This window comes from Anguilla rostrata, chromosome 2 (genome assembly GCF_018555375.3).
Source record: "Anguilla rostrata isolate EN2019 chromosome 2, ASM1855537v3, whole genome shotgun sequence".
In the NCBI taxonomy this organism is placed as follows: Eukaryota; Metazoa; Chordata; class Actinopteri; order Anguilliformes; family Anguillidae; genus Anguilla; species Anguilla rostrata.
In genome coordinates, this window is record NC_057934.1 from 73,580,241 (window position 1) to 73,607,546 (window position 27,306).

At 46.8% G+C, this 27,306-nt stretch overlaps 2 protein-coding genes and 1 long non-coding RNA gene across 10 annotated transcripts in view; 2 read left to right on the top strand and 1 right to left on the bottom strand.

The window, feature by feature from the left end:
- The window catches only part of LOC135249104 (uncharacterized), a 26,207-nt gene extending 22,223 nt beyond the window's left edge, over positions 1-3,984 (bottom strand). For 2 of the 4 annotated variants that reach the window (XR_010328563.1, XR_010328565.1), the window contains exons 1-3: positions 3,922-3,984; positions 1,014-1,051; positions 741-781 (exon numbers count right to left, since the gene is read on the bottom strand). This is a non-coding gene — a long non-coding RNA (uncharacterized LOC135249104). Of the gene's footprint in view, positions 1-695; positions 782-1,013; positions 1,064-3,921 lie in introns of all 4 variants that reach the window. The other 2 variants (XR_010328562.1, XR_010328564.1) reach the window with 2 other exon arrangements.
- kcnj16a (potassium inwardly rectifying channel subfamily J member 16a) overlaps positions 1-6,833 on the top strand; it is a 17,388-nt gene extending 10,555 nt beyond the window's left edge. For 3 of the 5 annotated variants that reach the window (XM_064324381.1, XM_064324382.1, XM_064324379.1), the window contains exon 2: positions 5,262-6,833. In XM_064324381.1, coding sequence (XP_064180451.1) covers positions 5,289-6,407 — 1,119 coding nt within the window. In that variant the 5' untranslated portion in view covers positions 5,262-5,288 and the 3' untranslated portion in view covers positions 6,408-6,833. Of the gene's footprint in view, positions 1-3,326; positions 3,724-5,261 lie in introns of those variants that run through there. The other 2 variants (XM_064324378.1, XM_064324380.1) reach the window with 2 other exon arrangements.
- A 2,736-nt stretch (positions 6,834-9,569) lies between these two features.
- kcnj2a (potassium inwardly rectifying channel subfamily J member 2a) lies at positions 9,570-18,652 on the top strand. Its single transcript, XM_064324383.1, has 3 exons — positions 9,570-9,775; positions 15,942-18,221; positions 18,452-18,652. The coding sequence occupies exon 2, from the start codon at positions 16,312-16,314 to the stop codon at positions 17,593-17,595; it is 1,284 nt and encodes a 427-aa protein (XP_064180453.1). The 5' UTR covers positions 9,570-9,775; positions 15,942-16,311; the 3' UTR covers positions 17,596-18,221; positions 18,452-18,652.
- Positions 18,653-27,306: the final 8,654 nt, after the last annotated feature.

Below are 27,306 nucleotides of genomic sequence, written 5' to 3' on the forward strand. Positions count from 1 at the left end.
CCCAGACCCAACAGCCCACTCAACACTGTCACCCAGTCACCCAGACCCAACTGCCCACTCAACACTGTCACCCAGAGCCAACAGCCAACTCCTCAACACTGTCACCTAGTCACCCAGAATCAACAACCCACTCCTCAACACTGTCACCCAGTCACCCACAGCCAACAGCCCAGTCCTCAACACTGTCACCCAGAGTCACCCAGAGCCAAAAGACCAGTTCTCAACACTGTCTCCCAGAGTCACGTGTAAATGTAAGCCCCACACACACACCATCGCACTCTAAGCCCCCCCTCCCGCCGGTTCGATCCCCCGCCCTGGGCGTGTCGAAGTGTCCCTGAGAAAAACACCTAACCCCTAATTGCTCCCAACAAGCTGATTGGTACCTTGCATGGCAGCCTTTCACCATTGGTGTGTGAGTGTGTGAATGAGAGGCATCAATTGTAAAGCGCTTTGGATAAAAGCACTATATAAATGCAGTCCATTTACCATCCACCCATTTGTACAGTTTTAGGGGATATAAGCTTGTAATCTCAGTCTGCAGGTTTGAGTGCCACCAGGGGGCGCTGTTTGAGTGTGATTGCCACCTTCTTTACTCCAGGAACTATGAAATCAACGGACATTATGTCACTAGAGCCATTTTCCCCAGCCGCTAACAACTGCAAAAAAGTTTTTAACATTTTCATAAAACTTTTTACCTGTTTAGGTAGCACCAAAGCGGAAAGGAGGGAATGAGAGTTCACCTGTTCAGGAAAAGGTGACGCCTTGTGGCTGAGCTGGCCACCTTTCAAACACAAACAAAATAATTACAACACATGTACACTTTACATATTCCAAACATAAAAATCTGCTAATTTAATAATGCACTGATGTACCAATTTCCTTAAATATTACTGAAAAAACAAATTAGTAACTCAATTGAAAATATATTTAAACACAAGACACAGAAATGGAGAGGGTTGTCAGGATGTGTGAGTTTGGCAGCTAGGATGTGTCGATACATTGAGAAGGCTTACCTGAAAAGCAACCAGACTGTGCCACTTTCCGAGGTGTTCTGCAAAATTAACTACATTCAAACAGACATCTAATGAGCAGAGGACTTCAACCAAAGCAATACAAACAGGGTTGTTATCTATAAATATTATAGAGAAATATAACTGCGGAAGAACGGTGTTTATACATCTACATCCAGTTAAAGACAGTACCTTTGACCTCATGACCTGAAAAACCCTGGAAGTCAGTGAGGACAGCCTTCGCTGGCCACGTTTAAACTCAGTGCCTGCATTGCCATGGAAGCAGAGGGCCACACACCAATCAGGAGCTTCTACCACTTGACCTGAAAATAGCTGTCTATATGAGTGCGGGACAGATGCCGCATTCCAGACAACCCGGTGACGACGTAATTCCATGTTGGGAACTCGTTAGTATAACGTCAGCGCGTTGCAATGGTGAATGTCGGGAAAACATGGACGCCTGCAGTAAACTTTGTTTTGCAATGCTACTGTGTTGTGTGGCTATAGCATAGAATAACTTTACCTTTCAATTTTAACCCACCACCGGATGCCTATGCTAATTAATCTAAATACATTTCTTGCAGAAAAGCAACTTAAAACGGTGCTCAAAAGCTTCAAAACATGTTATAGTTACTTTATTTACCATTTACTGTGTAGGCAGCCATGTTGGATGTGACGTCAAATGACAGTATGTCATAATCTCGGGGCTTAAAAATGTTCCCCAGTTCCCGACTTGGAATTTCCGAATTGCAAGCGCGTTCCAGTGCATTTTTTCTAGTTGGAACTGGGAAATTCCCGTGTCTGGAACGCAGCAAGAGAAGCGCACGTGTGTATTGGGACATGATTGGCCGCTTTCGAGAGCTAGAAGCACTTCCACCAGAGAGCAGAGCTTCATTACACTTCATTATTTATAGATAAAAATGCAAGTCAAGTTTAAACAAAAAAGATTCCATAAGGTTTAAACTGATATATAGACAATACAGATTATCTCCAGTTGTACAGATTGGTATCTCCAGTCATTAAGATTGGTATCTCCAGTCATGAAGATTGGTATCTCCAGTTATTAAAATTGGTATCTCCAGTCATGAAGATTGGTATCTCCAGTCATGAAGATTGGTATCTCCAGTCATGAAGATTGGTATCTCCAGTTATTAAGATTGGTATCTCCAGCACTTCCCCCTGCTCCTGCTGGAGTATTATTTGTGTTCTTAAAATGCCTGACCACTCGATTGTCAGCACCAAAAAGAAATATCGGATAATTTCATTATTCTTTTTCTGTCACTAAAAGTAAAGTGTGATGACATATTAAGTGATTTGCTCCTTTAATTTAACAGAGAACATGAGGGGCAGGTCCTTCAGCTCTACACTAAGGCGCCTCTTACAGTCCCATCTGTGGGGAAGAACGCCTCACTGATACCTCAATATCATTATTATTATTCTGGCTGAATTAGGTGTTTAAAGTGTTCCCATACTGAGGATGGGAAGACTTCTTTAAAGGAGTGAATCAGACACTCAGTAAAACTCGGAAAACTTCCCAGAGAATGAGACAAACAAAGGCACAAAGACAACAGGCGAAAACAGGATGTCGCAGGTAAAGGGAAATGCATCCACTTCCTGTCGTCCCACTCACCCGCATTCTTGTTTGCAGCCTGCAGCGACTCGTAAACTTCTTGTTTGACGCAAACGGTTATCTAATACATCTCTGCTCAAAGTGCTGGACTACCTCAGAAGTTTTCATGACTTTATTGACTGTACAAATAACAGTCGCATAAATATTATGGTTCTCATGGCTTTTTTCTTGTTTGTTTTTTTACTCACCGTGTAAGAATTATACCCAGATTTTCCCCTCTTCATAAAAATATGCAAATTCTATATTTTTGAGCTCTATATTTTGGAGAGCAGGAGCAGTTCCTGTGGGAGGGGGAAGTGAGTGGAATTAGTTGAGGTAATGCTCCACCAGGCCATTCACCACCAGTACCTCCTCATCCACAATCATGCCATTATTTGAGAAGGGGGCAACCCTAAAAACCAGTGATGAAATGGTACAGATCACCCATCTACGCTAAAAATAGTTTGTTGGTATGATGTATTCTACAATATCCTATCTCTACAAAATACTGAGTGAATGCTAGATTGACTGTTAAACCTGTCAGCAGAATGAATTAAACAAAAATGTAATGTTCTAACAGACTAAAACATTTCTCAAGTGTGTATCATTAATGTTATACTTGTATTTAAAACAATGTTTTAAAAAGTAATTGTTCTCTTGATACCTAAGATACGCGAACTCAAGCTCCCTGTGCGTCATTAAAGCTGAATATTCCATTTTAGCCTCAGAAATAACGTCAGCTTTCTCGTTTGCCCCTGCTCTTTTACTGGACTATTAAAACAGAAAAAACGTACTTTAAACCAGCCCTTCGACAGCGACCACCGGATGGATTTTTAAAATATCAGGCCTGCGTTTTCATAAGCGAATTTACTGGACTTCCTTTGAAAAGCTAGCGCGCAGCAACGGGAGCTACCTAATCTCGCAGCTATTTTAACCGAAACCTAAAATTGTAGTCATCTGAATTTATACACATTTCTGCAAACGTTTTGACGAGCTATTCTTTCACTCTTAACACGAGGACATTAGCTTTCTAACAAGCTAGAAGTATGACTGACATTGGTTTGCTCTTGGACGAGAAGCTGGTAGGGGGGCTCGCTAGCTCGGGTAAGCTAACTAACTGCTACAGCAAGTTAACTAGCTAGCTAGCTAAGTTAGCCAAGCTGTGCGTAGTCATTGTGAGCTAGCAAGCATAGCAAACATTTTACTTCAGTTAATTTTGTACAGTGTCCGTAAGTGGCCATTATTGCCAATTTTAACCGCTAGAAATTAGCTTCTTATACTGTATGTAGCTCATTAAATTACCTGCAGCTCCTGCTCAGACCACTCATTCTGTTTCGCTCGAGCGCTGAGTTTCTCCCGCCTGTGACTCAAGTTAACAGCATTTTTCAGCCTCTTATCTGATTGGCTGAGCAAGTACAGTGGCTGGTGGAATAAATAGACTGAAAATGGACAGGACTGTTATTATTTGGGAAGCTGCCAGTCATATTTCAGTACATCTTTATGGATTTACCAAACGTGCGGGAAGGTGAATGCGCATATGTGTGTATCTGAGTGTGTAGATTTTGAGTATGTGCGCATATGTGTAGGCTACCTGCGTGTGTGTTTCTGATTCTCTGCTGACTGGTTTGGGGTTTCCAAAAGACTGGGTCATGACTACAGAGTGTACAGACACCTATGGCCATGGGCATCTAGTATTTACAAAGGTCTTTGCTTTTCCTAATTAATTTTATTTATATACTAATATATTTTTAATTATATATAGTGCAGGGTGGTGTTTGTGGTGTAGAGTGGTAGTAGTGGGGGTGTAGGGTGGTGCAGGGTGGTGGTAGTGGGGGGTGGTGCAGAATGGTGGTGGCAGGGGTGGTGCAGGGTGGTGGTGTTGGGAGGTGCAGGGTGGTGATTTTGAGTGGTACAGAAGTTGAGCTCCAGACTGTTACGGACACTGCTAAATTCTGGGGTGAGGAAGGGTCTGCTGTAATGAGCATTGCCGGGCAACGGCTCATTACCATAAACTGTACTGACATGCCGTAGACAGGAAAGAATCATAAATGTTAAACATTCCCAGATTGGGCTTAAAATAGAGCAAGGGATCGAATAGAGTGCATCAGCTTGAGAGAGAGAAAAAGAAAGAGAACAAAAGAAAGAGGGGTTAATACGGAAACACACATGAATGAAATTAGTTTTTAAAAACAATGGAGAAAAGAATCAGCAAAGAAAATCTTGGTTTTGATTTTGCTGGTGAGTTTTCTGTGTCCCAGAGTTTAACAGCAGTCCCCATCCAGTGCTCCACTGGCTAAAGACGTTCAGAAAGAAACAGATCATTACCCGTGATGGGTCCAGTGTGTGTGTGTGTGAGACAGCTGCTACTAAGACAGAATGAAATACAATCTACCGTTCAGTCAACATTCATCCACCCACAGTCCAGTCATGGGTATCTGATGCTACTGGAAAAGCAGGGCAAAAATAAGTTTTAAAAAATATACTTTGCATTGGTGTGTAAGATCTACAACAACCTGTTCTTTCTCTCCCCCTCTCCTCCTCTCCCCCCCCCTCTCCCCCTCTCCCCCTCTCTCTCCCCCTCTCCCTCTCTCTCTCTTCCCCCCTTTCCCCCCTCTCTCCCCCTCTCCTCTCCTCTCTCTCAGACAGTGTGGTGTTGGTGCCTTAGCAGGATGAGCTCCACTGGCGTGCAGTACACCACGGTGCAGTCCTCGGACCGGCCCGTGACTCTGAGCGTGGGGATGGGGCCTGGGCATGCGGACAGGAAGCCGCGCTACATCCAGAGAGACGGCAGCTGCAGGCTGGCCCTGGAGCACGTCCCGGGGCACCTGGGGCTGTACGTGACAGACATCTTCACCACGCTGGTGGAGATCCGCTGGCGGGTGATGTTCCTGCTCTTCTCGCTGTCCTACATCCTGTCCTGGCTGTTCTTCGGCCTGCTCTTCTGGATCATCGCGCTGGCGCACGGGGACCTGGTCGGCCTGTCCGACGGGCCGTGCGTGGACAACGTGCGCAGCTTCACCGCCGCCTTCCTCTTCTCCCTGGAGACGCAGACCACCATCGGCTACGGCTTCCGCGGGATGACGGAGAACTGCGCGGTGGCCATCGCCCTGGTGACCGTGCAGGACGTTCTCAGCTGCTTCATCGACACCGTGGTCATCGGCATCGTGGTGGCCAAGATGGCGTCCGCGCGCAAGCGAGCGCAGACGGTGGGCTTCAGCAGCTGTGCGGTGATCAACCGCCGCGACGGCCACATGTGCCTGTCCTGGCGCCTGGGCGACTTCCGCAAGAACCACATGGTGGAGGGCGTGGCCACGGCCCAGATCGTCCGGCTCCAGCAGCGGACCTCCGGCGAAGTGGGCGTGGTCTACCAGGACCTCCCCCTCCAGCAGAGCGACATCCTCCTGGCCACGCCCACCACCGTGACCCACCCGATCGTGCTCGGCAGCCCGCTGTACGGCCTGAGCATGCTGGACTTGTACCGGGAGGACTTTGAGCTGGTGGTGTCCTTCACCTACACGGGCGACTCCACCGGCATCCTGCACCAGACCCGCTCCTCCTACCGGCCCGCCCAGATCCGCTGGGGCGCGCGCTTCAAGGACGTCCTGCTGGTGAATGGGCCGAGCTACAGGGCTGACTACACCCTGTTCCATGAGACCGTCCCGGTCCAGTTCCACGCCCGCAGCGCCCAGGACCAGGACCGCTGCAAGCCGGACGACCCCGCCACCACCCCCGCCCTGACCAATGGCCAAGCACCACCCAATGCCAGCCCCACCCATGCAACCCCATAGGGGCTCTGAGCACTGCAAAAATCACTCACACACACATACACACACTCACACACACACACCCCACATACACACACACACACCACACACGCTCACACACACACACACACACACACACTCACACACACACATCTCATACCTGGGACTGGATAAAGCCTGTTTAATCTTCTTCTTGTATTGGACATAGAAACACAGGAAAGTCATAGCAGCGGTGGCTTGGGATTCCGGTTTGCAAACTGGCGTGAGACTCTAACATATTTAAACTCTCTATTAGGGTAGACAACCTACTTCTGCCTGACCCCTTCTCCCTCTCCGCTTCCTCAGCCTAGGGAACATTTACCACAGACTCTGTCTCATTTTCCTATGATTGTGCATATTAAAACCCTTTTATTAATACTCCGTTCTTATTAAACACTATCCGTCATCTAACCTTTCAGTGTGTTCTTTACTATATGTTTGGGCATCTACTTATTTTTAAGCAGAAGTGGCATGCTGGCGTGACTAATCTGAATTAAAGCAAAGAGGGTCACAGGTGACCCCTCCCTCTCACAGGTGACCCCTGCTCTCACAGGTGACCCTCCCTCTCACAGGTGACCCCCGCTCTCACAGGTGACCCTCCCTCTCACAGGTGACACTGAATCTACTGTGCTGCTTCAGAGAGAGCAGCCTTTTTATCCCTTTCATGAACGTGGATGTTAAAAGATTATCTGTCTCTCCATTAGAGGCAGTGAATAATGATGCACTCGGGTGAGACTGAGCCGAGCGTTCGGGACAAAATGCCCGTCTATCGCCAGACACCCAAAGCCGTCTGCTGCCACACAGCCACGGGCAGAAGGTCAGGCTCTTCTCTATGGTGCAAAAAAAGCATTCTTTTATTTTTAGGTGTCTGTGTTGCTTCTTCTGACAACAGATGTGATAGGACGCCAGCCGTGGGATGAGTAGGGTAGGGTAGGGCCTCTTTACAGACAGCACAACCGTGTTCTGCAATAGAAGCTTGAATTACACGGGATGTTTCAAAGAAAGCGTTCATGCAATGCCTGTCATATTCAGCAGGTGGCGCTGCCGGGCACGCAGACAGGCAGTTGCGAGTGCAGACAGATCGCGGCGTTCAGGGAGTATCGGGAGAGCGCGTCACTCGCACGTTAAAGTCACAAACAGCAAAGCCATCGTGAACTCGCTCGATGAAATGGGTCTCGAGTGCTCCACCTTGTGGCCCAAAGCGGCACCACTGCCGCGCTCTGTGTAGCTTTTAATTGGCCGTTAAATCTAAACACAGGTCTCGATGAGATGAACGAATCACACAGCGTGCCTGGGTGAAGAGTAATCAGCCTTTATTTATAGCCCAGCCTAAACGGTAAAAAGAAAATAATCCTTTTTTTTTTTTACAAAAAGAGACAAGAAAGGGAAAGAGGTGCACGAGCTACTTCGCGTCGTTAGCGACCTGAGCACGCGCCTCTCGTCTTGAGATAAAGCCCGGCACACGTGCTGCCAGGTCACGCTTTCTGAAGCCCGAGAGCGAAAGTGATAAAAATACTTTTAGGTTCTGAAATAATTTCAACCTTACAGCGCGCAGTAGGACAAATCAGACAAATCAGAGCAGCTAAAATGCAGGTTTGTTAAGTCAAATGTTACGCCTATATTTTAGGTTTGTTTGCTTTTACTTGTCAGGCTGTTCAGCCGAAATAATGAACAAGTGACAAAATGTGAGTTGGAATTTATCTCGGTGAAGTCGGTTGGCCCCAAAACGCAGGAGCAAATCAACTCCCCTCGTTTAAAATTTGGAAAATTTGTATTTCCCAGCTTGCAATCAACTGCCCTATTTTTCAAATACAATTTACAGAAATTGAATCGCTCTCGTTCATCGATGTTTCATTTTGTCATTCATTAAACTTCCCTCTTACATCTCCCACAAATATTTAAGCTATTTTTCCGAACAGAAGAAAAACACATGAAGCATAACATAGTTAGATAACAACATTGGCAGAAGCCACAGATAATCATAATATTTCCATTTAGCAGTGCATAACAGCACAGCATTATGCAAATGTACGTCAGGAATTCCAAACTTTGGCTACAGAGAACCAAGTCAACGAAAGTCACATGCTCCATGCTTTAATGGAATCCCTGTTGTAGCCAATGGAAACTGTACTCTGAGCCCACCCAGTTCTCAGATTTAAATATTGCTTGCAGGGGCATCACAGCTTGGGAGGGGGGGCAGGAAGTTCGGATGATTCCAAGGACCCTGACTGACAGGGGCCCTCAAAGACTAGAGCATCTGGTTTTCTGGGGTGATGAGGCCCAATATGAGATCTTTACATGGGGCCCAAAGTCCCTGGTGGCACCTCTGTTTACTTGTAGGTATATGGTAAATGGTAAATGGACTGCATTTATATAGCGCTTTTATCCAAAGCGCTTTACAATTGATGCCTCTCATTCGCCAGAGCAGTTAGGGGTTAGGTGTCTTGCTCAAGGACACTTCGACACGCCCAGAGCGGGGTTTGAACCAGCAACCCTCCGACTGCCAGACAATCGGTCTTACCTCCTGAGCTATGTCGCCCTCAATATATATATGCAGTATGTGTGAGAACTTAATTGAAAAGACACATTACTGAGCCGCATGTGGATGGGATGCACTTATTGCAGTTTACACTGTGCTGACACTTTTGCTGTTTGCAGAAAAAAGTGCGGCTGTGCTTGGGCTAAGGACTAGGAGAAAGACTACACACCTCTCCTTTCAGGAACAACGGAACACGAATGAAGAGTCAAAGTGCTCCAAACCATGAACACGTTCAAACACAATCAAAACTCAGATGTCCAATTTCCAAACTCTTATTTTACCTCTTTAACTAGATATATGTGTGTGTGTGTGTGTGCGTATGTCTGTTTGTGTGTGTGTGCGTGTGTGATGTGTGTGCGTATGCGTGTGTGTGTGTGTACAAAATTACTCTGATGAGGAAGCGCTAATATGACAATAGTAAAAATCACGGTCAGACTCAGCTTCGTCCCCGCCAGACTGTTCTCAAAATAGAGCTCTCATTGGATATGCACCCGAATTAAGCGCTGGCGATGTCTTCTCAGTTCGCCTGCACGCGAAAAGGGACTGCTAGGTTCACCGTACAGAAGAAAACCGCTGCGCGTGTCCTGCGATTCAATTGGTTGATTAACGACACGGGGCGGAGAAAGCCGGCGCGTTAAAACGCATTGGGCGACCTGCGGAAAAAGCAGAGTACTGTACTCAGCACACGGGGTTTCGGCTCTCCTTCTTTCAAGTAAAACATTCAGGTGAAAGAAAGTCCGTAACAGACTGGATATCCAAGCGGACTAACCCTGGAATGTAACACAGCCACAGATTCTGCCTCAATGATCAACAGGTAAGCTCTCCTATTACATGTATGGGGTTTCTTAATTCCGTAGTAGCAGCTACAAAAACGTATTACTTAAGTAATGTTCATTTCTCAGCAATCGCCACCATGGTCGAACAATTGTAATAAATACTAGTGTGCTTAGCACGAAAGTACAACATTCACTTACACGTTTCCGTTTCTTATGAACGACACTTGAAGACAACTGCGAAGCGAATGCTTTTTCTCCCGCGCCGCAGTTGTAATCTGGAAAGGAAATAAATCGAAACTTCCACGTTGATATGATCTTCTGGGAGTTTTAATGTATAGCGCTAAGGTAACGGAGCCTACTTTAACAATAATAATAATAATAATAATAATAATAATGCGTAGAAAACGTAGCCCATGCCTAACATTTTCTGTGTAAACTTTTTTTTTAGTTTTATAAATTACTATACAGTTAAAAACGGCAGTTATGGAAACAATGTGTTTTTAACTTTTTAACACTTGACTAATAGCCTAATCTTTATCACGCGCTCTTATCAAAACGGTGTTCTTCCCTAACACTGCGGCTTAAAGAAAAGCACTTTGGTGTGTTCATGGAAATGAATCTCTTGAAATGTTAATCGATGTCTAAACTTGCATCCTACACAGTAGCACTGGACGGACTTGAGTAGCATATGGAAAGTACAATAAACTTGCGCTTGATTGCTGGGGAAAATGTTTTTTGTGAATCCATGTGTTTAAATGTGTAAATATACCTCGGGGTGTCCGGGTTCACACCGAGGGCTGCGGGTGAATGTGTCTGTCCCACTCTTGCACCTGTTCGTCTTGCCTGTGCTCGAGCAATGCTGCTACGCACGAGTGGAGCTCCAGTTGGTAGGAAAGCACGGCGCGTGTCCAGTCACTGAACTGACTGTGCCGAGCTGCCTGCGCCGCGCGGCTGTTCTGAATTCCCTCGAGCTTGCGGCACTTGTCTTTAGACAAAAAAAAAAAAAACAGTTGGCGAAAGAGGCCGCTGATCACGATCAGACATGCCGGACGAAGTTCCCTCAGAGTCACGTCGCGTTCGTCCCAGTGGTGTGCACTAATAACTAACAAGGAACTAATTTAAATCTTTTTTTAAAAAATCCAGTCGCATTTTTTTATGTATTCGATCTTGCCCGTTTACAGGAGACTTGATGTTCTGGTCTGGCTGAAAAATGTTTCTACAAAATTCATCCCGCCATGTTATTCCCCGTTAAGAACTTTAATTTATATTAACATTTTCTTTACACATCGTTGAAATGCCTTGATAAATAATTTAGCTTTTCTAAAATACCATTTTATAACCAAAAAGAGAGAGACCTAAGCAGGGGTCATCAGTTAGGGTAACCTCATCTTCCTGATGGCCTGTTATAGGTGACACTGTTCCATCAAAGGTTCTCACATAACAACAACAACAACCCTGGATGCACATTTACTAGATTTAAAATATCCCACCTGTATTTTTTTATCAATCCTTTATTTTACCAGGGAAGTCACGCTAACATTTATATCTCTTTCACAAGTGTGCTCTGGCCAAGACAGCAACGGACATAAACTTGCATATTTACATTAAATTCAGGCAACAAGACAGTCAGAAGAGAGCAGAACATCTAGATGAGAAATTCTTATATTTGCCTCCTAGAACACAATGTTGAATGTAACATAAACTTTGGTAGAGTTCTTGTAATTATAATATAGTAGATGTGATCGCTATTGGACTCTTAAATGTGATCACTATTGGACTCTTAAATGTGATCACTATTTGACTCTTAAATGTGATTGGACTCTTAAATGTAGTCGCTATTGGACTCTTAAATGTGATCACTATTGGACTCTTAAATGTGATCGCTATTGGACTCTTAAATGTGATTGGACTCTTAAATGTGATCGCTATTGGACTCTTAAATGTGGTCACTATTGGACTCTTAAATGTGATCGCTATTGGACTCTTAAATGTGATCACTATTGGACTCTTAAATGTGATCACTATTGGACTCTTAAATGTGATCACTATTGGACTCTTAAATGTGATCGCTATTGGACTCTTAAATGTGATTGGACTCTTAAATGTGATCGCTATTGGACTCTTAAATGTAATCGCTATTGTACTCGTAAACTGTCAGTTTAAATCATGTATGGGAGAGCTTATAACTATAATAGCATCAGTACATTCAGTCACAATTCACTCATACAAACTCTGTCAGAGGCAAAATAAATAAAGCAAAGAACTGCTCTATCGTAGTCCACTGGTGCAGCGATGGAAAGAACAGGAGAGAGAGAGAGAGAGAGAGAGAGGTGAACAGGCACAGACTGGGGTAGGGGGCTAGCCGATGATTACTCCATCTCCCTGTGCCCAGAAACACCCCCTTCACAACATGCATGTAGTGATTACTCCATCTCTCTAAGATGAGGTGGATACAGGCACATGTCCTGTATACCAAACCATGACACTGACACCTACGCAACACTGACACCTGTGCAACACTGACACCTGCATAACACTGACACCTGTGCAACATTTACAGCTACGCAACACTGACACCTGCACAACACTGACACCTGCGCACCACTGACACCTGCGCAACACTGACACCTACGCAACAACCCTGCAACACTGACACCAATGCAACACTCTGCGCAACCCTGACACCCCCGCAACACTGACACCTGTGCAACACTTACAGCTGCGCAACACTGACACCTGTGCAACACTGACACCCCCGCAACACTGACATTTACGCAACACTGACACCTGTGCAACACTGACACCTACGCAACACTGATGCCTGTGCAACACGTACAGCTGCGCAACACTGACACCTGTACAACACTTACAGCTACGCAACACTGACACCTGTGCAACACTTACACCTGCGCAACACTGACACCTGTGCAACACTGACACCTACGCAACACTGACGCCTGTGCAACACTCACAGTTGCACGACACTGACACCTGTGCAACACTCACAGCTATGCAACACTAATACCTGTATTCCACACTGACACCTGTGGAATACTGACACTTGTGCAAGACTCACACCTGCACAACACTCACACCCCAAACTGAGCCCTGTCCCACATCCAGCCCCCAGACCATGTTTCATAATTAATAATCACCCGCTGAATAGACAGAATAGCTTGTGACTATAACTGAGGCCTGGATGTTGAAAAGAGAGAGAGATGCTGCTAGAAGCCGCTGTGCTGGTTGCTAGGGCAGCAGGGGCTGCACGTGTAAGGGCTTTAATGAGCCAGTTTGGCCCATAGGGGCCCTGGGGGGCCCTGGGGAACTGCCATTATGCTGTTGTGATAAGTCTCGGTCCCAGTGGGGAGAGGGACTCCTAGTCAACAAGCTTCAGAGCCAGAGATCTCACCTGCAGCTTAAACTGCAAACTACACTCTCTACTGCAGCCTCAAACTACAAACTACACTCTCACCTGCAGCTTAAACTACAAACTACACTCTCACCTGCAGCTTAAACTACAAACTACACTCTCACCTGCAGCTTAAACTGCAAACTACACTCTCTACTGCAGCCTCAAACTACAAACTACACTCTCACCTGCAGCTTAAACTACAAACTACACTCTCACCTGCAGCTTAAACTACAAACTACACTCTCACCTGCAGCTTAAACTGCAAACTACACTCTCTACTGCAGCCTCAAACTACAAACTACACTCTCACCTGCAGCTTAAACTGCAAACTACACTCTCTACTGCAGCTTAAACTACAAACTACTCTCTACTGCAGCTTAAACTACAAACTACACTCTCTACTGCAGCTTAAACTACAAACTACACTCTCACCTGCAGCTTAAACTGCAAACTACACTCTCTACTGCAGCCTCAAACTACAAACTACACTCTCACCTGCAGCTTAAACTGCAAACTACACTCTCTACTGCAGCCTCAAACTACAAACTACACTCTCACCTGCAGCTTAAACTACAAACTACACTCTCACCTGCAGCTTAAACTACAAACTACACTCTCACCTGCAGCTTAAACTACAAACTACACTCTCTACTGCAGCTTAAACTACAAACTACACTCTCTACTGCAGCTTAAACTACAAACTACACTCTCACCTGCAGCTTAACTCAAACCTACTACAGCTAAACTACTACCTCTCACCTGCAGCTTAAACTCAAACTACATCTCACTGCACTAACTAACTACTCTCTACTGCAGCTTAAACTACAAACTACACTCTCACCTGCAGCTTAAACTACATACTACACTCTCTACTGCAGCTTAAACTACAAACTATACTCTCTACTGCAGCTTAAACTACAAACTACACTCACCTGCAGCTTAAACTACAAACTACACTCTCTACTGCAGCTTAAACTACAAACTACACTCTCTACTGCAGCTTAAACTACAAACTACACTCTCTTCTGCTGCCTCAAACTAAACTCTCTACTGCAGCTGTCACAACAAATTTCATCCCCCTTACAAATTTCACCACCCCATTCTTTTCCGGGGTTACGTTGTGCTGTTACATTACATTGATTGGTCAGATCTCTCTGTCCGAAGATTCAATTTAAAATAAGCTTTATTGGCATAATGTGTATATATATATATATATAGCAAAAATATGAGTACAATAAGCATATGAACAGAATATAAATGTGTGTGTGTATGTGTGTGGTATTTCTGTATCTTAGCTTGTGTAATGGTGTGCGTAAATTAGGTGAAACAGTGAGTACAATAATTAATATTTAAAAAATCTCTCTCTCTAGCAAGATTCATAGATCGCTAGCTAGCTACCACGAGAAATAAATAGATCGCCAGCAAGACGGATCACTAGCTAGCTAGCTGGAAGAGCTTCTCTTAGACTTTTATAAAAGCTTCTCTTCCTAGCTAGCCAGCAAGCTAGCGATCGCTCTCTATCGTTAGCAACCAGCAGAGAACGCTTGGAAACCACGCACGCAAGGTAGTCAAGTTGACACTAACTTACGAATTAAGGGAACGTATCCGGAAACGTAACCCTGGGAGCGAATAGGGGGATGATATTTGTAGGGGGGATGAAATTTGTCGTGACACAGCCTCAAACTGCAGCCTCAAACTACACTTTCTACTGCAGCCTCAAACTACTACAAAGTACACTCTTTTCTTAACCTTTTGCTTAATTTGTGACAAGTCCCATAAAGTCACAATAAAGCCTCCAATATTCTTACTGCTGGATAGTGCTGATGTCACAAATGGGGCGTGGTGTTCTTACCTGTACAGTAATGATGTCACAAAGGGGCCTCCCATGTTCTTACTGCTGCACAGTGCTGATGTCACAAAGGGGGCGTAGTATTCTGACCACTATTATACATTGATGTCAGGGGTAGCATGGGAACTGACACCCAACGTAAAAGTTCCATGGGATCCAAGTGACCACACTACCCCCCAATCAAGCACAAAATAGTCTTCTCTGGCGTCAAGACCCAAGAAAAATAAATCTTCTTTGAGAATGGCTGTTGGGCTGGACCTCTCCTCAATTACACGTTGACCTCTCAGTAATACTGGGAAGGGAGGGCAGGGTTAATGACTGTGCTGTGGGTTTCTCAGGCCAAACCTTGTGAGTCAGTGGCCTATTTGGTAAGACCCCATCATTGTTGGTAGGAATATGCGAGCAAACCTTTGTTAAACAAAGATGTTAGTACGATAGTGAACTTGTGCTTTAGTGATTTAGTTCTCTATATTTTGGAAGCTTGACCTACTTTTGTTTCGTTAGTGTTTGTTTGTGGATAATCGTAGCCAGCCATGCCAAAGGCCTAAAGATTTTCCAAAAGGAAGTGACTATTTAATTCCCTGAACATTTCCTATGCTGGGAACAATGGTCCAGTCCACCAACACCTGGACTGTTTGTGTAAACATTCTCAGTCATTCACCTGTGTGTCATTCACTGTACCAGGTGAGCTTCACCACAGCAGGTGTGTGAAGACCAGTCATCATCGACGAGGAGCTGCCCTTTAAAGGGTTAATGTATTACTTTAGTGAAAGCATCTACTCACTTCTCTGTAATTCTTATGTGAAGTATTTCATATTATTGTTCAATAAACAAAAGCGTAATTTTTACATCCAGCAGTGAATATAAGGGATGAATCTGCTGAATGTTCAGCGTAGACACCTCACACTGCTGCACTAATGAGCCTGTGTCTCTTTCCCCACAGCCTGCTGCTCGGATGAGGCCCTGGCTACAGGGGAGGCGGAGCTGACAAAGAAGAGGCGGAGCTTACGGGGAGGAGGCGGAGCTGACAGACAGGAGGCGGAGCTTACAGACAGGAGGCGGGGCTTACACAGAGGCGGCGGAGCTTACAGAGAGGAGGCGGGGCTTACAGACAGGAGGCAGGTCTTACAGAGGGATCCCCTGGGCCCAGCCGAGGGGGGAGTGGCCACTCCTCCACGCTGCCTTCACTCGCCCAATTCCCGCGTGCGCTGGTCCCCCGCAGAGATCCAAACCTGTTTCTCCAACGCTTCTTCCAGAAACTGAGACTGTTCTCCGCAGCGGACGCGGCGCGGGCCTCCGGGGGGGCCGAAGGGATGGGAAGCGCGCGGCCCGCTAACCACTACAGCATCGTGTCGTCCGACGAAGAGGGGATGAAGCTCTCCAGCGCCAGCGTGCCCAACGGCTACGGCAACGGCAAGGTGCACACCCGCCACCACGCCCACAGCCGCTTCGTCAAAAAGAACGGCCACTGCAACGTGCAATTTGTCAACGTGAGCGAGAAGGGCCAGCGCTACCTGGCCGACATCTTCACCACCTGCGTGGACGTGCGCTGGCGCTTCATGTTCCTCATCTTCTGCCTGGCCTTCCTGCTGTCCTGGCTCTTCTTCGGCTGCGTCTTCTGGCTGGTGGCCATCTTCCACGGGGACCTGGAGGGCGGGGCGCCCAAGTGCGTCTCCAACGTCAGCAGCTTCACCGCCGCTTTCCTTTTCTCCGTGGAGACGCAGACCACCATCGGCTACGGCTACCGCTACGTGACGGACGAGTGCCCGTTGGCCGTCTTCATGGTGGTGTTCCAGAGCATCGTGGGCTGCATCATCGATGCCTTCATCATCGGTGCCGTCATGGCCAAGATGGCCAAGCCCAAGAAGAGGAACGAGACGCTGGTGTTCAGCCACCACGCCACCATCGCCATGCGCGACGGCAAGCTGTGCTTGATGTGGCGCGTGGGCAACCTGCGCAAGAGCCACCTGGTGGAGGCGCACGTGCGCGCACAGCTGCTCAAGTCCCGCACCACGGCCGAGGGCGAGTTCATCCCGCTGGACCAGGTGGACATCGACGTGGGCTTCGACAGCGGCATCGACCGCATCTTCCTGGTGTCGCCCATCACCGTGGTGCACGAGATCGACGAGGACAGCCCCTTCTACTGCATGACCAAGCAGGACCTGGAGACCTCCGAGTTCGAGATCGTGGTGATCCTGGAGGGGATGGTGGAGGCCACGGCCATGACCACGCAGTGCCGCAGCTCCTACCTGGCGGGCGAGGTCCTGTGGGGCCACCGCTTCGAACCCGTGCTGTTCGAGGAGAAGAACTACTACAAGGTGGACTACTCCCGCTTCCACAAGACGTACGAGGTGCCGGGCACGCCTCTGTGCAGCGCCAGGGATCTGGCCGAGAAGAAGTTCATCATGTCCACCGCCAGCTCCTTCTGCTACGAGAACGAGGTGGCATTGCCCGCCAGCAGGGAGCAGGCGGAGGAGGACGGAGGAGGCGGGGTGGGGCAGGAGGGCGGCACCACGGACACGGGCTCGGACTCCGCCCACACGCCGGCCACCGCCCCCTCAGAGCCCCGCCCCCTGAGGCGAGAGTCTGAAATATGACTGTGCACATGCTGTGAGGGGGTGGGGCAGGGGGCGGGCCAGAGCTCGGGGGGGAGGGAACAGACAGGATGGGGTCCCACTGAATGGTACTGCTGTAAAAATGGGCGAAGCTTTGATCAAGGACTGACTTTATAAGTGTTCTCGGGCAAGAATTTTTTTTTTTTGGTAACGCACAGGCACAAAGTTATGAGGCTGTACAGGTGTACATAGAAGGACAGACAGACAGACAGCACTATTTATTAATCAGATGGCATGCACCCGCAGTGTAAGGGTTCAATGGCAAAACTTGAAAATGGTGCAGGCATGTTTGCCATCTGTCCAGTCCAGAAGAGCAACAGGAACAGCGTGGTTTTAGTGGCAATATTTGTACCTTTTCCTTATTTTATGTGCCTAAATGGTTTCTAAATGCTGCTATAAAATACTAGATTATTTTTGTTTTGTTTTGTTTAGCAGTTAAGGTAGAGAAGGTTTCTCAAAAAAACATTAAAAGCACTTACAAGGTCAAGTGCACAGTCACAAAGACATATATGAATATATATTTTTATTTCCTCTCATAAACCAAAGACATATTTGCTGTTTTGCACATAGATGTGTTGTGGGGGCAGGGGGACTGGTCCTAGAGAGCAGTCTGTTGGTTCATGCGATGTGTGTGTTGGTGTGTAGACAGACTACAGCAGCCTATTTGAACGCTACAGTGAGAGCAGTCTGTGTGTGGTGTGTGTGAGACAGACTACAGCCCTAGTAACAGAGCATTCTGTGTGTGTGTGTGTGTGTGTGTGTGAGACAGACTACAGCCCTAGTAACAGAGCAGTCTGTCTGAGTGTGTGTGAGACAGACTACAGCCCTAGTAACAGAGCATTCTGTGTGTGTGTGTGAGACAGACTACAGCCCTAGTAACAGAGCAGTCTGTGTGTGTGTGTGTGTGTGTGTGAGACAGACTACAGCCCTAGTAACAGAGCAGTCTGTGTGTGTGTGTGTGTGTGTGAGACAGACTACAGCCCTAGTAACAGAGCAGTCTGTGTGTGTGTGTGTGTGTGTGTGAGAGAGACAGACTACAGCCCTAGTAACAGAGCAGTCTGTGTGTGTGTGTGTGTGTGTGAGACAGACTACAGCCCTAGTAACAGAGCAGTCTGTGTGTGTGTGTGTGTGTGAGAGGACTACAGCCCTAGTAACAGAGCAGTCTGTGTGTGTGTGTGTGAGACAGACTACAGCCCTAGTAACAAAGCAGTCTGTGTGTGTGTGTGTGTGTGTGAGAGACAGACTACAGCCCTAGTAACAGAGCAGTCTGTGTGTGTGTGTGTGTGTGTGAGACAGACTACAGCCCTAGTAACAGAGCAGTCTGTGTGTGTGTGTGTGTGTGTGTGTGTGTGTGAGACAGACTACAGCCCTAGTAACAGAGCAGTCTGTGTGTGTGTGTGTGTGTTTGAGACAGACTACAGCCCTAGTAACGGAGCAGTCTGTGTGTATGTGTGTGTGTGTGTGTGTGTGTGTGTGTGTGAGACAGACTACAGCCCTAGTAACAGAGCTCTGAGGGACTTCTCCTGTTCCAGAGATGGCACAATTAGCATCGCCTCATCTGATTACGAACAGCACTTGGCTCGGGTTGGTTGGGCTTGACCAGGATTGGCTGGATTTGACTGTGTTTGGCCAGGATTGGCCGGGCTAGGATAGGTCGTGTGGTGTTCGGTCTGATTGGTAAAAAAAATTATAACCAGAACTGGGGCAAATTACTATAGCAACAGTCAAAAGTGCTCTGCTGAGGAGCTGGTCTCTTGGCGGATGTTTTTATGCGTATTATTATTATTGTGACATGTTCTTGTATGAATAAACAGCAGGATATTGCTTTATAATTCTACTGCAATGTACTCATTTTTAAAGGAAAATGTGAACGTGTCAATTCAGTACATTTGAAGAATCTTGCCCCTCCTTCCAGTAAGAGCAGTGTTCTGGGAGGGGCATGGCTGGATGGGGTAGGGGCGGGGCATGGCTGGATGGGGTAGGGGCGGAGCATGAATGAACAGTGGGTGCCATCTTCTTGCCACCCCAAATCCAATATTCCCAAACACAGTCCCAGAAGTCCCTTCGCATGCTGGAAAGACTGTTTCAGAACCCAGAACCAGCCAGATCTTTACAGCAGACCTCCCGGGTCAAACACAAACCAGCAAAACACTCTCTAAACAAAGTGCTACAACACTGCAATTCTGAGGTTACTATAGCAAAATGTATAAAACAGCAACAGCAAAACCAATGTAAAAATGAGTAGATAAAGCAAACTTAAGCCAAAGAGTATTATTGTCTCTCAAGGGGAGATTTATTTTGTGCAAGTTAAAAAAAATGTAAAATAAATAGATATAGAAGCAGAGACATAGTTTTCATGAAAAAGTTTAAATATTTAATGAACAGATAAAAACCTTCTCTCTGTGAAAGACTCATTTTTACATAAAAATATTTTTCAACCCCTCACCTCTTTTAGTCCCTTCTACCGTCTTCCTGTTCTACTGCAAAACAATGGAACGTACAGATTTTATACACCTGCTAATGTTATTATGATGATGATGGTCACTATTATTATTTTTATTGTTATTATTATTGTATGTGTTATTTTATTGTTTTTTTTTTCAATAAAACAACAAGGAATTATTAACAATGCGGAGTTGGTGTGCATGTGTTGGAGGCATACACACACACTCGGGTCAGAGAGACAGACAAGCAGCTAAACCTGTCTGCCGATCAGTCACACACAAACTTCTTTTGAATTTGACTGCGAGTGCTTTGGATGTGGACAGAATCTCTGACTGAGATGAACTTTCTACCAACCCTTTTTGTGTCTGTTACATATGTAATGGGAGTGGCCATGGGGGGTCAAGGGTCATATCTCTGTCCAATCACATACTGGCACTGATCTGATGAAGCAGGCCTGGATCAGCCTCAAATTATCCTGTAAATGAGCAGTGGAAAAGTCCTGCAGAGCCTGGAGCTTCCAGCTCTGGAATGTTCCTCAGTGTCCGGAGTCTGGAGAGTCTCTAAGGCTGCAGTGTGATCTGTCCCTCTCACACACACATGCAGACATGCACGCACGCGCACGCACACACACACTCACGCACACATACACGCACACATACACGCACACATACAGACGCGCACACACACCACCGCACACTACCACGCGACACATACACGCACACAACACGCACACATACACGCACACATACACCACACATACACGCACGCACCACACGCACACACACCACGCCACACACACGCACACACACACCACACACTCACACACACGCACACATACACGCACACCACTACACGCACACACACACCACACACCACCACACAACACCACACACTCACGCACACATACACGCACACTACACCACACATACACCACACCACACACACACGCACACACACCGACACACACCACACATACACGAACACACACTCACGCACGCACGCGCACGCACACACTCACGCACACATACACGCACACATACACGCACACACTCACGCACACATACACGCACACATACACGCACGGACGCACACACACACACACACACACACACACACACGCACGGACACACACACACACTCACATACATACTCACACACACACTCACACACATACACATACACTCACACACGCACACATACACGCTCGCTCGCACGCACACACGCACATGCGCACACATTCACACTCACACACACGCACACATGCATGCACGCACACGCGCACACACTCACACTCACACACACACACACACACACACACTCACACTCACATACACGCACACACACACATGTACACATACACACACATGCGCGCACACACACTCACACACGCACACACACACACATGCACACATACACGCACGGACGCATACACACACACACACTCACACACGCAGGAACGCACGCACACACACTCACACTCACACACGCACACACACACGCACACATACATGCACGGACGCACACATACACACACTCACGCACAAACTCACACACACACTCACACACATACACGCCCGCATGCACACACACACACACTCACACACACGCACGCTTGACCACACGCACACATACACGCACGGACGCACATATACTCACACACAGACATACTCACACACACACTCACACACACACATACTCACACACACTCACGCATGTACACACGCACATATACACATGGTGTGTGTGTTTGATGTCCAGTAATCCTGGTATTCACAGTATGACTTATCATACTGAACGCTGACTGCACATTAGCTAAGGTGGAGAGGGAGTGAACAAATTTTGACCAATTAAATCGGGATGATTAGGTGACAGGTTGAGAGAGCCAGTTGGGAATTTAGTCAGGACACTGGGGAACCCCCTACTCTTTGCGAAGAGTGTCATGGGATCTTTAATGTCTCATCCGAAAGACTACGTCTCCTACAGCACAGTGTCCCCATCACTGCACTGGGGGACTGGGGATTATTCGACCAGAGGGAATGTGTGCGTGTGCGTGTGTGTGTGTGCGTGTGTGTGTGTGTGTGTGTGTGTGAGAGAGAGTGTGTGAATGTTAGTGAAAGAGTGTCTGAGCACACATCTGTTTTATGTCAAGTATTGAATGTGTAAATGATGAATGGAGGAAGATGAGGAGAATAGAGAAATGAAAGCAGAGGTCTTACATCACAACATATGTTTTCTTGTTCACTTTTAACTAAATAAAATTTCCTGTAGACATTAGAGCAAAATGTGGGGTGTGGGGAGTTGGGGTGTGGGGGGGTGGAGGGGTGTGGAGGAGGTATGGGGGGGGGGGGTGTTGGGAGTGAGGGTGTGGGGGGGTGGAGGGGTGGAGGGGCCGGGTTTTGGTGGGAAAGTAGTGAGTGAGACAGGCTCCTTTTCCGCTCACACCATTTAATATCCCCTTTATTTATTGAATTATTAATTTAAAGTCATGAGCAGGAAAGGCTGAGTGCGACTCAGCTTCCTGAGAAGGGGGGGGGGCAGTGTTCCTGAGCTGTTAGCGGAGCGCTGGGCCCTTTACACAATAAAGCGCAAGTGCACAAAACTCATTAATCCTGACACTCTACCCCTTCTGGACCAAAACCTGCGAAACCATTAGCATTAGCCCCGACACTGTGCTCCTTCTGCAAAACATGCTACATGCTAGCTGCAAATATCAGTGTGCATGTGCGTTTGCGCAAACGCGTGCGTGTGCGTGCGTGTGCACATGTGCGTGTGTGTATGTGTGTATGTGTGTGCGTGTGCACATGTGTGTGTGTGCGTGTGCGTGCGTGTGCGTGTGCGTGTGCGTGTACGTGTGCATGTGTGCATGTGTGCACGTGCGTGCACGTGCGTGTGCGTGCATGTGTGTGTGTGTGTGTGCCTGGCCCATGCCACTGGGACCCTGAGCTCCCTGCTTGGGCTCCATGGCAAGAGGTCAGGGGTAGTTCAGGTACAGGTCAGGCAGAGGTCAGGGGGAGGTCAGGTACAGGTCAGGCAGAGGTCAGGGGGAGATCAGGTAGAGATCAGGCAGCGGTCAGTGGGAGGTCAGGTAGAGGTCAGGGGGAGGTCAGGCAGAGGTCAGGGGGATGTCAGGTAGAGGTCAGGGGGAGGTCAGGTACAGGTCAGGCAGAGGTCAGGGGGAGGTCAGGTAGAGATCAGGCAGCGGTCAGTGGGAGGTCACGTAGAGCTCAGGGGGAGGTCAGGCAGAGGTCATGGGTGGTCAGGTAGAGATCAGGGGAAGGTCAGGCAGAGGTCAGGGGAGGTCAGGCAGAGGTCAGGGGAGGTCAAGTAGAGATCAGGCAGCGGTTAGTGGGAGGTCAGGTAGAGGTCAGGGGGAGGTCAGGTAGAGGTCAAGGGGTGCAGTGTCCTGGAACTTCAAAGGGATTGAATGTTCCACCTCCAACAGGAAGCAACAAACAGGAAGTTGAAAAGCCTCCCTCTCTCAAATAACCTGCCAGGTACTGTCACTGGCTCTCTGCTGTGACTGGACAACAGCAAATAGGACAACACCCACACTCAGGACAACACTCACACTCAAGATAACACTCACACTCAGGATAACACTCACACTCAGGACAACACTCACACTCAGGATAACACTCACACTCAGGACAACACCCACACTCAGGACAACACTCACGCTCAGCCACTCTCCTCTCATTGTTGGACGGATCCCAGCCTCCATGTAGCAGACATACTTTGGATGGGACGGATGCATTACACGTTTATTTTAAAACACACCCTGCCCTCTATTCCCTGAGCCCCTTGCTCAGCTATCTGTCCTTGTTTCTGTCTGCCCTGCGTGTTGTTATTTGGTTGTTTGTTTGGCTGCAGATCTGCATTTCCCTGGAGGGGCTCGACCTCCAGCTTAAATAACAGCCAACTGAAAATCTACCCTGGGAAGCCCCATCACACAATGTAGAGAATGACATGTTCTTTCATACAACATGTTTAGCTTTTGAACACACACACACACACGCACACACACACGCACACATATACACACACACATACATAAGCACACATATACACACACATACGCATACACACAGATACACACACACGCTTATTGCCTCATACAGTGCATATCCACGTGCACACGTACACACACGCACTCACACACATTCCAACACATGCACACACACTGCATTCATACACTACAAACACTTGCACACACTCATACACAACACACACACACAATGCTGCACACATTCCAAGGACATCTTATGAATATTCATGAAGGAGTTGGTGCAAGAGAAGTATCATAGCAATGAATGTGCTGTACTTCATGATTAATTAGAAGTGGTAATACAATATCAGAAACTCCTGTTACTGATCAGAACATTGAGGACCTCTGCATTTGGGAGCATAGAGATCATGAGGACCACAGGAGCTGGATATGTGATAGGTCTGTAGACTGGAGACAGGTAACCTTCAATTGCAGAGAGAAGCATTCTGGGTAACTGCTCCTGTGTTAAAAGCACAAAGCCTAAATATTTTACTAGCAATGATGAAAAATACCAGCCTGCACATCACTCAGGAAAAAGATCAATCCTGCAACTTTACACTTCCGCACAACGCAGTTAGGGAGTGAACTTCAGCACTTATACAGCTTCAGGAGTTAGCCACATTGACCAAACCAATCTACAACACTGCATCTGTACCTGCTGTTGGAATTCGGCAGGTAGCTGTGGTCCCACTGGAGAATCTGACATCACTACTATTGTAACTATAGTAACCCCCGGCTCCAGTGAATAGAGGTGGCGACAGTTTCTTCTTCATAAAGCATGAGAAGAACAGGATACAGAAATGCAGATGATCCAGAACCCTTCCAGTCCAAACGCACTACAGAACCCCTCCAGTCCCAACGCACTACAGAACCCTTCCAGTCCAAACACACTACAGAACCCCTCCAGTCCACACACACAACAGAACCCCACCAGTCCAAACACACTACAGAACCCCTCCAGTCCAAACACACTACAGAACCCCTCCAGTCCAAACACACTACAGAACCCCTCCAGTCCGAACACACTACAGAACCCCTCCAGTCCGAACACACTACAGAACCCCTCCAGTCCGAACACACTACAGTACTGCCTACACTACAAAAAAGCAACAAAGAAATACAAAAATTGTTTTGTTTTGTCTTCATTCTGTAGTGATTATATGTATTTCTGATACTGGAAAAAAATCACCTTTTCCCAATCATATTCCAGAATAAAAGCACGGAATGTACTGAAGGACAGTCATATTCCAGAATAAAAGTATGGAATGTATTGAAGGACAGAAAAATATGACACGTATTTACCCAAAGCTGGGCTTAAGTGTCCCCAAAACTTCTTCAAAGGGCACCAAACATCTCCAAATTACCCTACTGTGTGTGTATTTTTTACCAGCCACAGTCCCCTTCCAGACGCCAACTCCACTGAGGGTGGTGCCCTCCGGAACCCCACAAAACGAACATTCTTTATTTCCCCATTCTCTCTTTTGACTAAGTCCTGTATTTCACTGAAATGCTGTCCTTTTGTAGAGTTTCAGAAAGTGTTCATAATGGTGCCTGCAGTGTGCTGTGACCTGCACTCAGCTGATAGGCTTGTAAATCTGACCTGTAAGCAGTAAGTAGGCTGCTCTAATCTGCATAAGCAGATTGAGGCTGTATGATCCCAGCACCCCTTCTATTACTTTTAATTTTACAGGAATTTCGCACGGAAGTGTGAAGCGAGGGAACTCATGTCCTTCCATAACAGGCGCATGTGAGCAGGCAATGCTCTCCTCAATACCAGTTGATCTGACTGTGCTGATCTCTAAACTTAGACTTGTCCAGTGTGGTAAAAAAAAAGAAAAAAAAAAGAAAAAAAACTTCCAGGAGTTTCCTCAAACTGGTGTAGCTCATAGCATTAAAGAGGTACACAAGCCTCTTGATCACAACAGGGAGTGAGCCTACAAGGAGGAAAATTACAAAAAATATTAAATTATAAACGATATACAATAATATAGGGTCCTTAATCACTACTGCAATCACTAAGTGAAAGTAATTGGGTGTGCAGGTGAATAGCTAAGCCATAATTTTAACTTCAATTTCAGCTCTGTTTGACTGGAAAGAAGATGCTTTTTTAGAAAAATGGCACTTTTCGCATTTGAAATTTAATGCATAGATATTCTGGTTTTCCAGTAGTCCTGAAAACACTTTCAGCACAATGGAAATAATGCAGAATGAATAACGACTTTAGCTACACAAAGAGCATGTTGATTGTTTATGGTTCAGATGGAGATTTTGGTGATATCAATAACATCACTGTAGTGATACCAGTTGTTTGACTTGTTGGGGACAGTTACTGATTATAAAATACCATAATCATCAACCTGGGGCGTCAATTTCAGCCCTCCTTTGGGGAAGGGGACTGCCTTGTTATTTATATTATGTGCCTCTAGGGCACCTGACAACATTTATTTGTGTGGCTGATGCTGTCCACAGCGACTCACTGAGAATGTCTCCTGGATCTGCCGTGATCAGTGAAGACGTTTGAGTAAGGAAGTTTATGATCACCCATTTTTAGATCTGGAACGAAAAGCGCTTTTCCTGCAGGATGCGTGGGAAAGAAGCGGAGTCACTTAATGGAAAAACTGAAAGATTCCCGCCCAGCTCTGAGTGGCAGGAAAGTGTGGAACGGAACAAAGAGTAAATGAAAGGATAAAGGAAAATGTGGAAATGAAGACTTCCCTTTTTCCCTCGTCTGGCCACTTCCCTCTCTAGTGTGAAGCACAGGCGGCCTTTCCAGACTGAAATTAATACCTGCACAGCCCTCACAATCAATGAATAAACAGCAGGCACCGTGAGCTCATACCACAGCAGGGCTGCCCTAGATCTCTAATGATGGCAAATGGAACGCTGGAAAAAACACAAGTGATGGGATTTAGCCACGCTGCACGCATGTGACTCCTTACGTCTGCATGCGCAGGTAAGACACGTGGGCTGTGATGTTACGTGTGTGTTTGCATCAGTGCTACATTTGTGGGTATGAGGTATATGTTACAGGCATGGATTGGAGCCAAAGAGGTCTGGTCTGAAATTGTTTTCAATTATTTTCCTTCATTGGCAATACAGTGATTAAACCACATATTCAATACCATCAGATATAGCCAGTTTCTAAATGTAATTTATCATTTAACCACTCTAACCTGATGAGAGAAGTTGTGTATTTCCCCTGT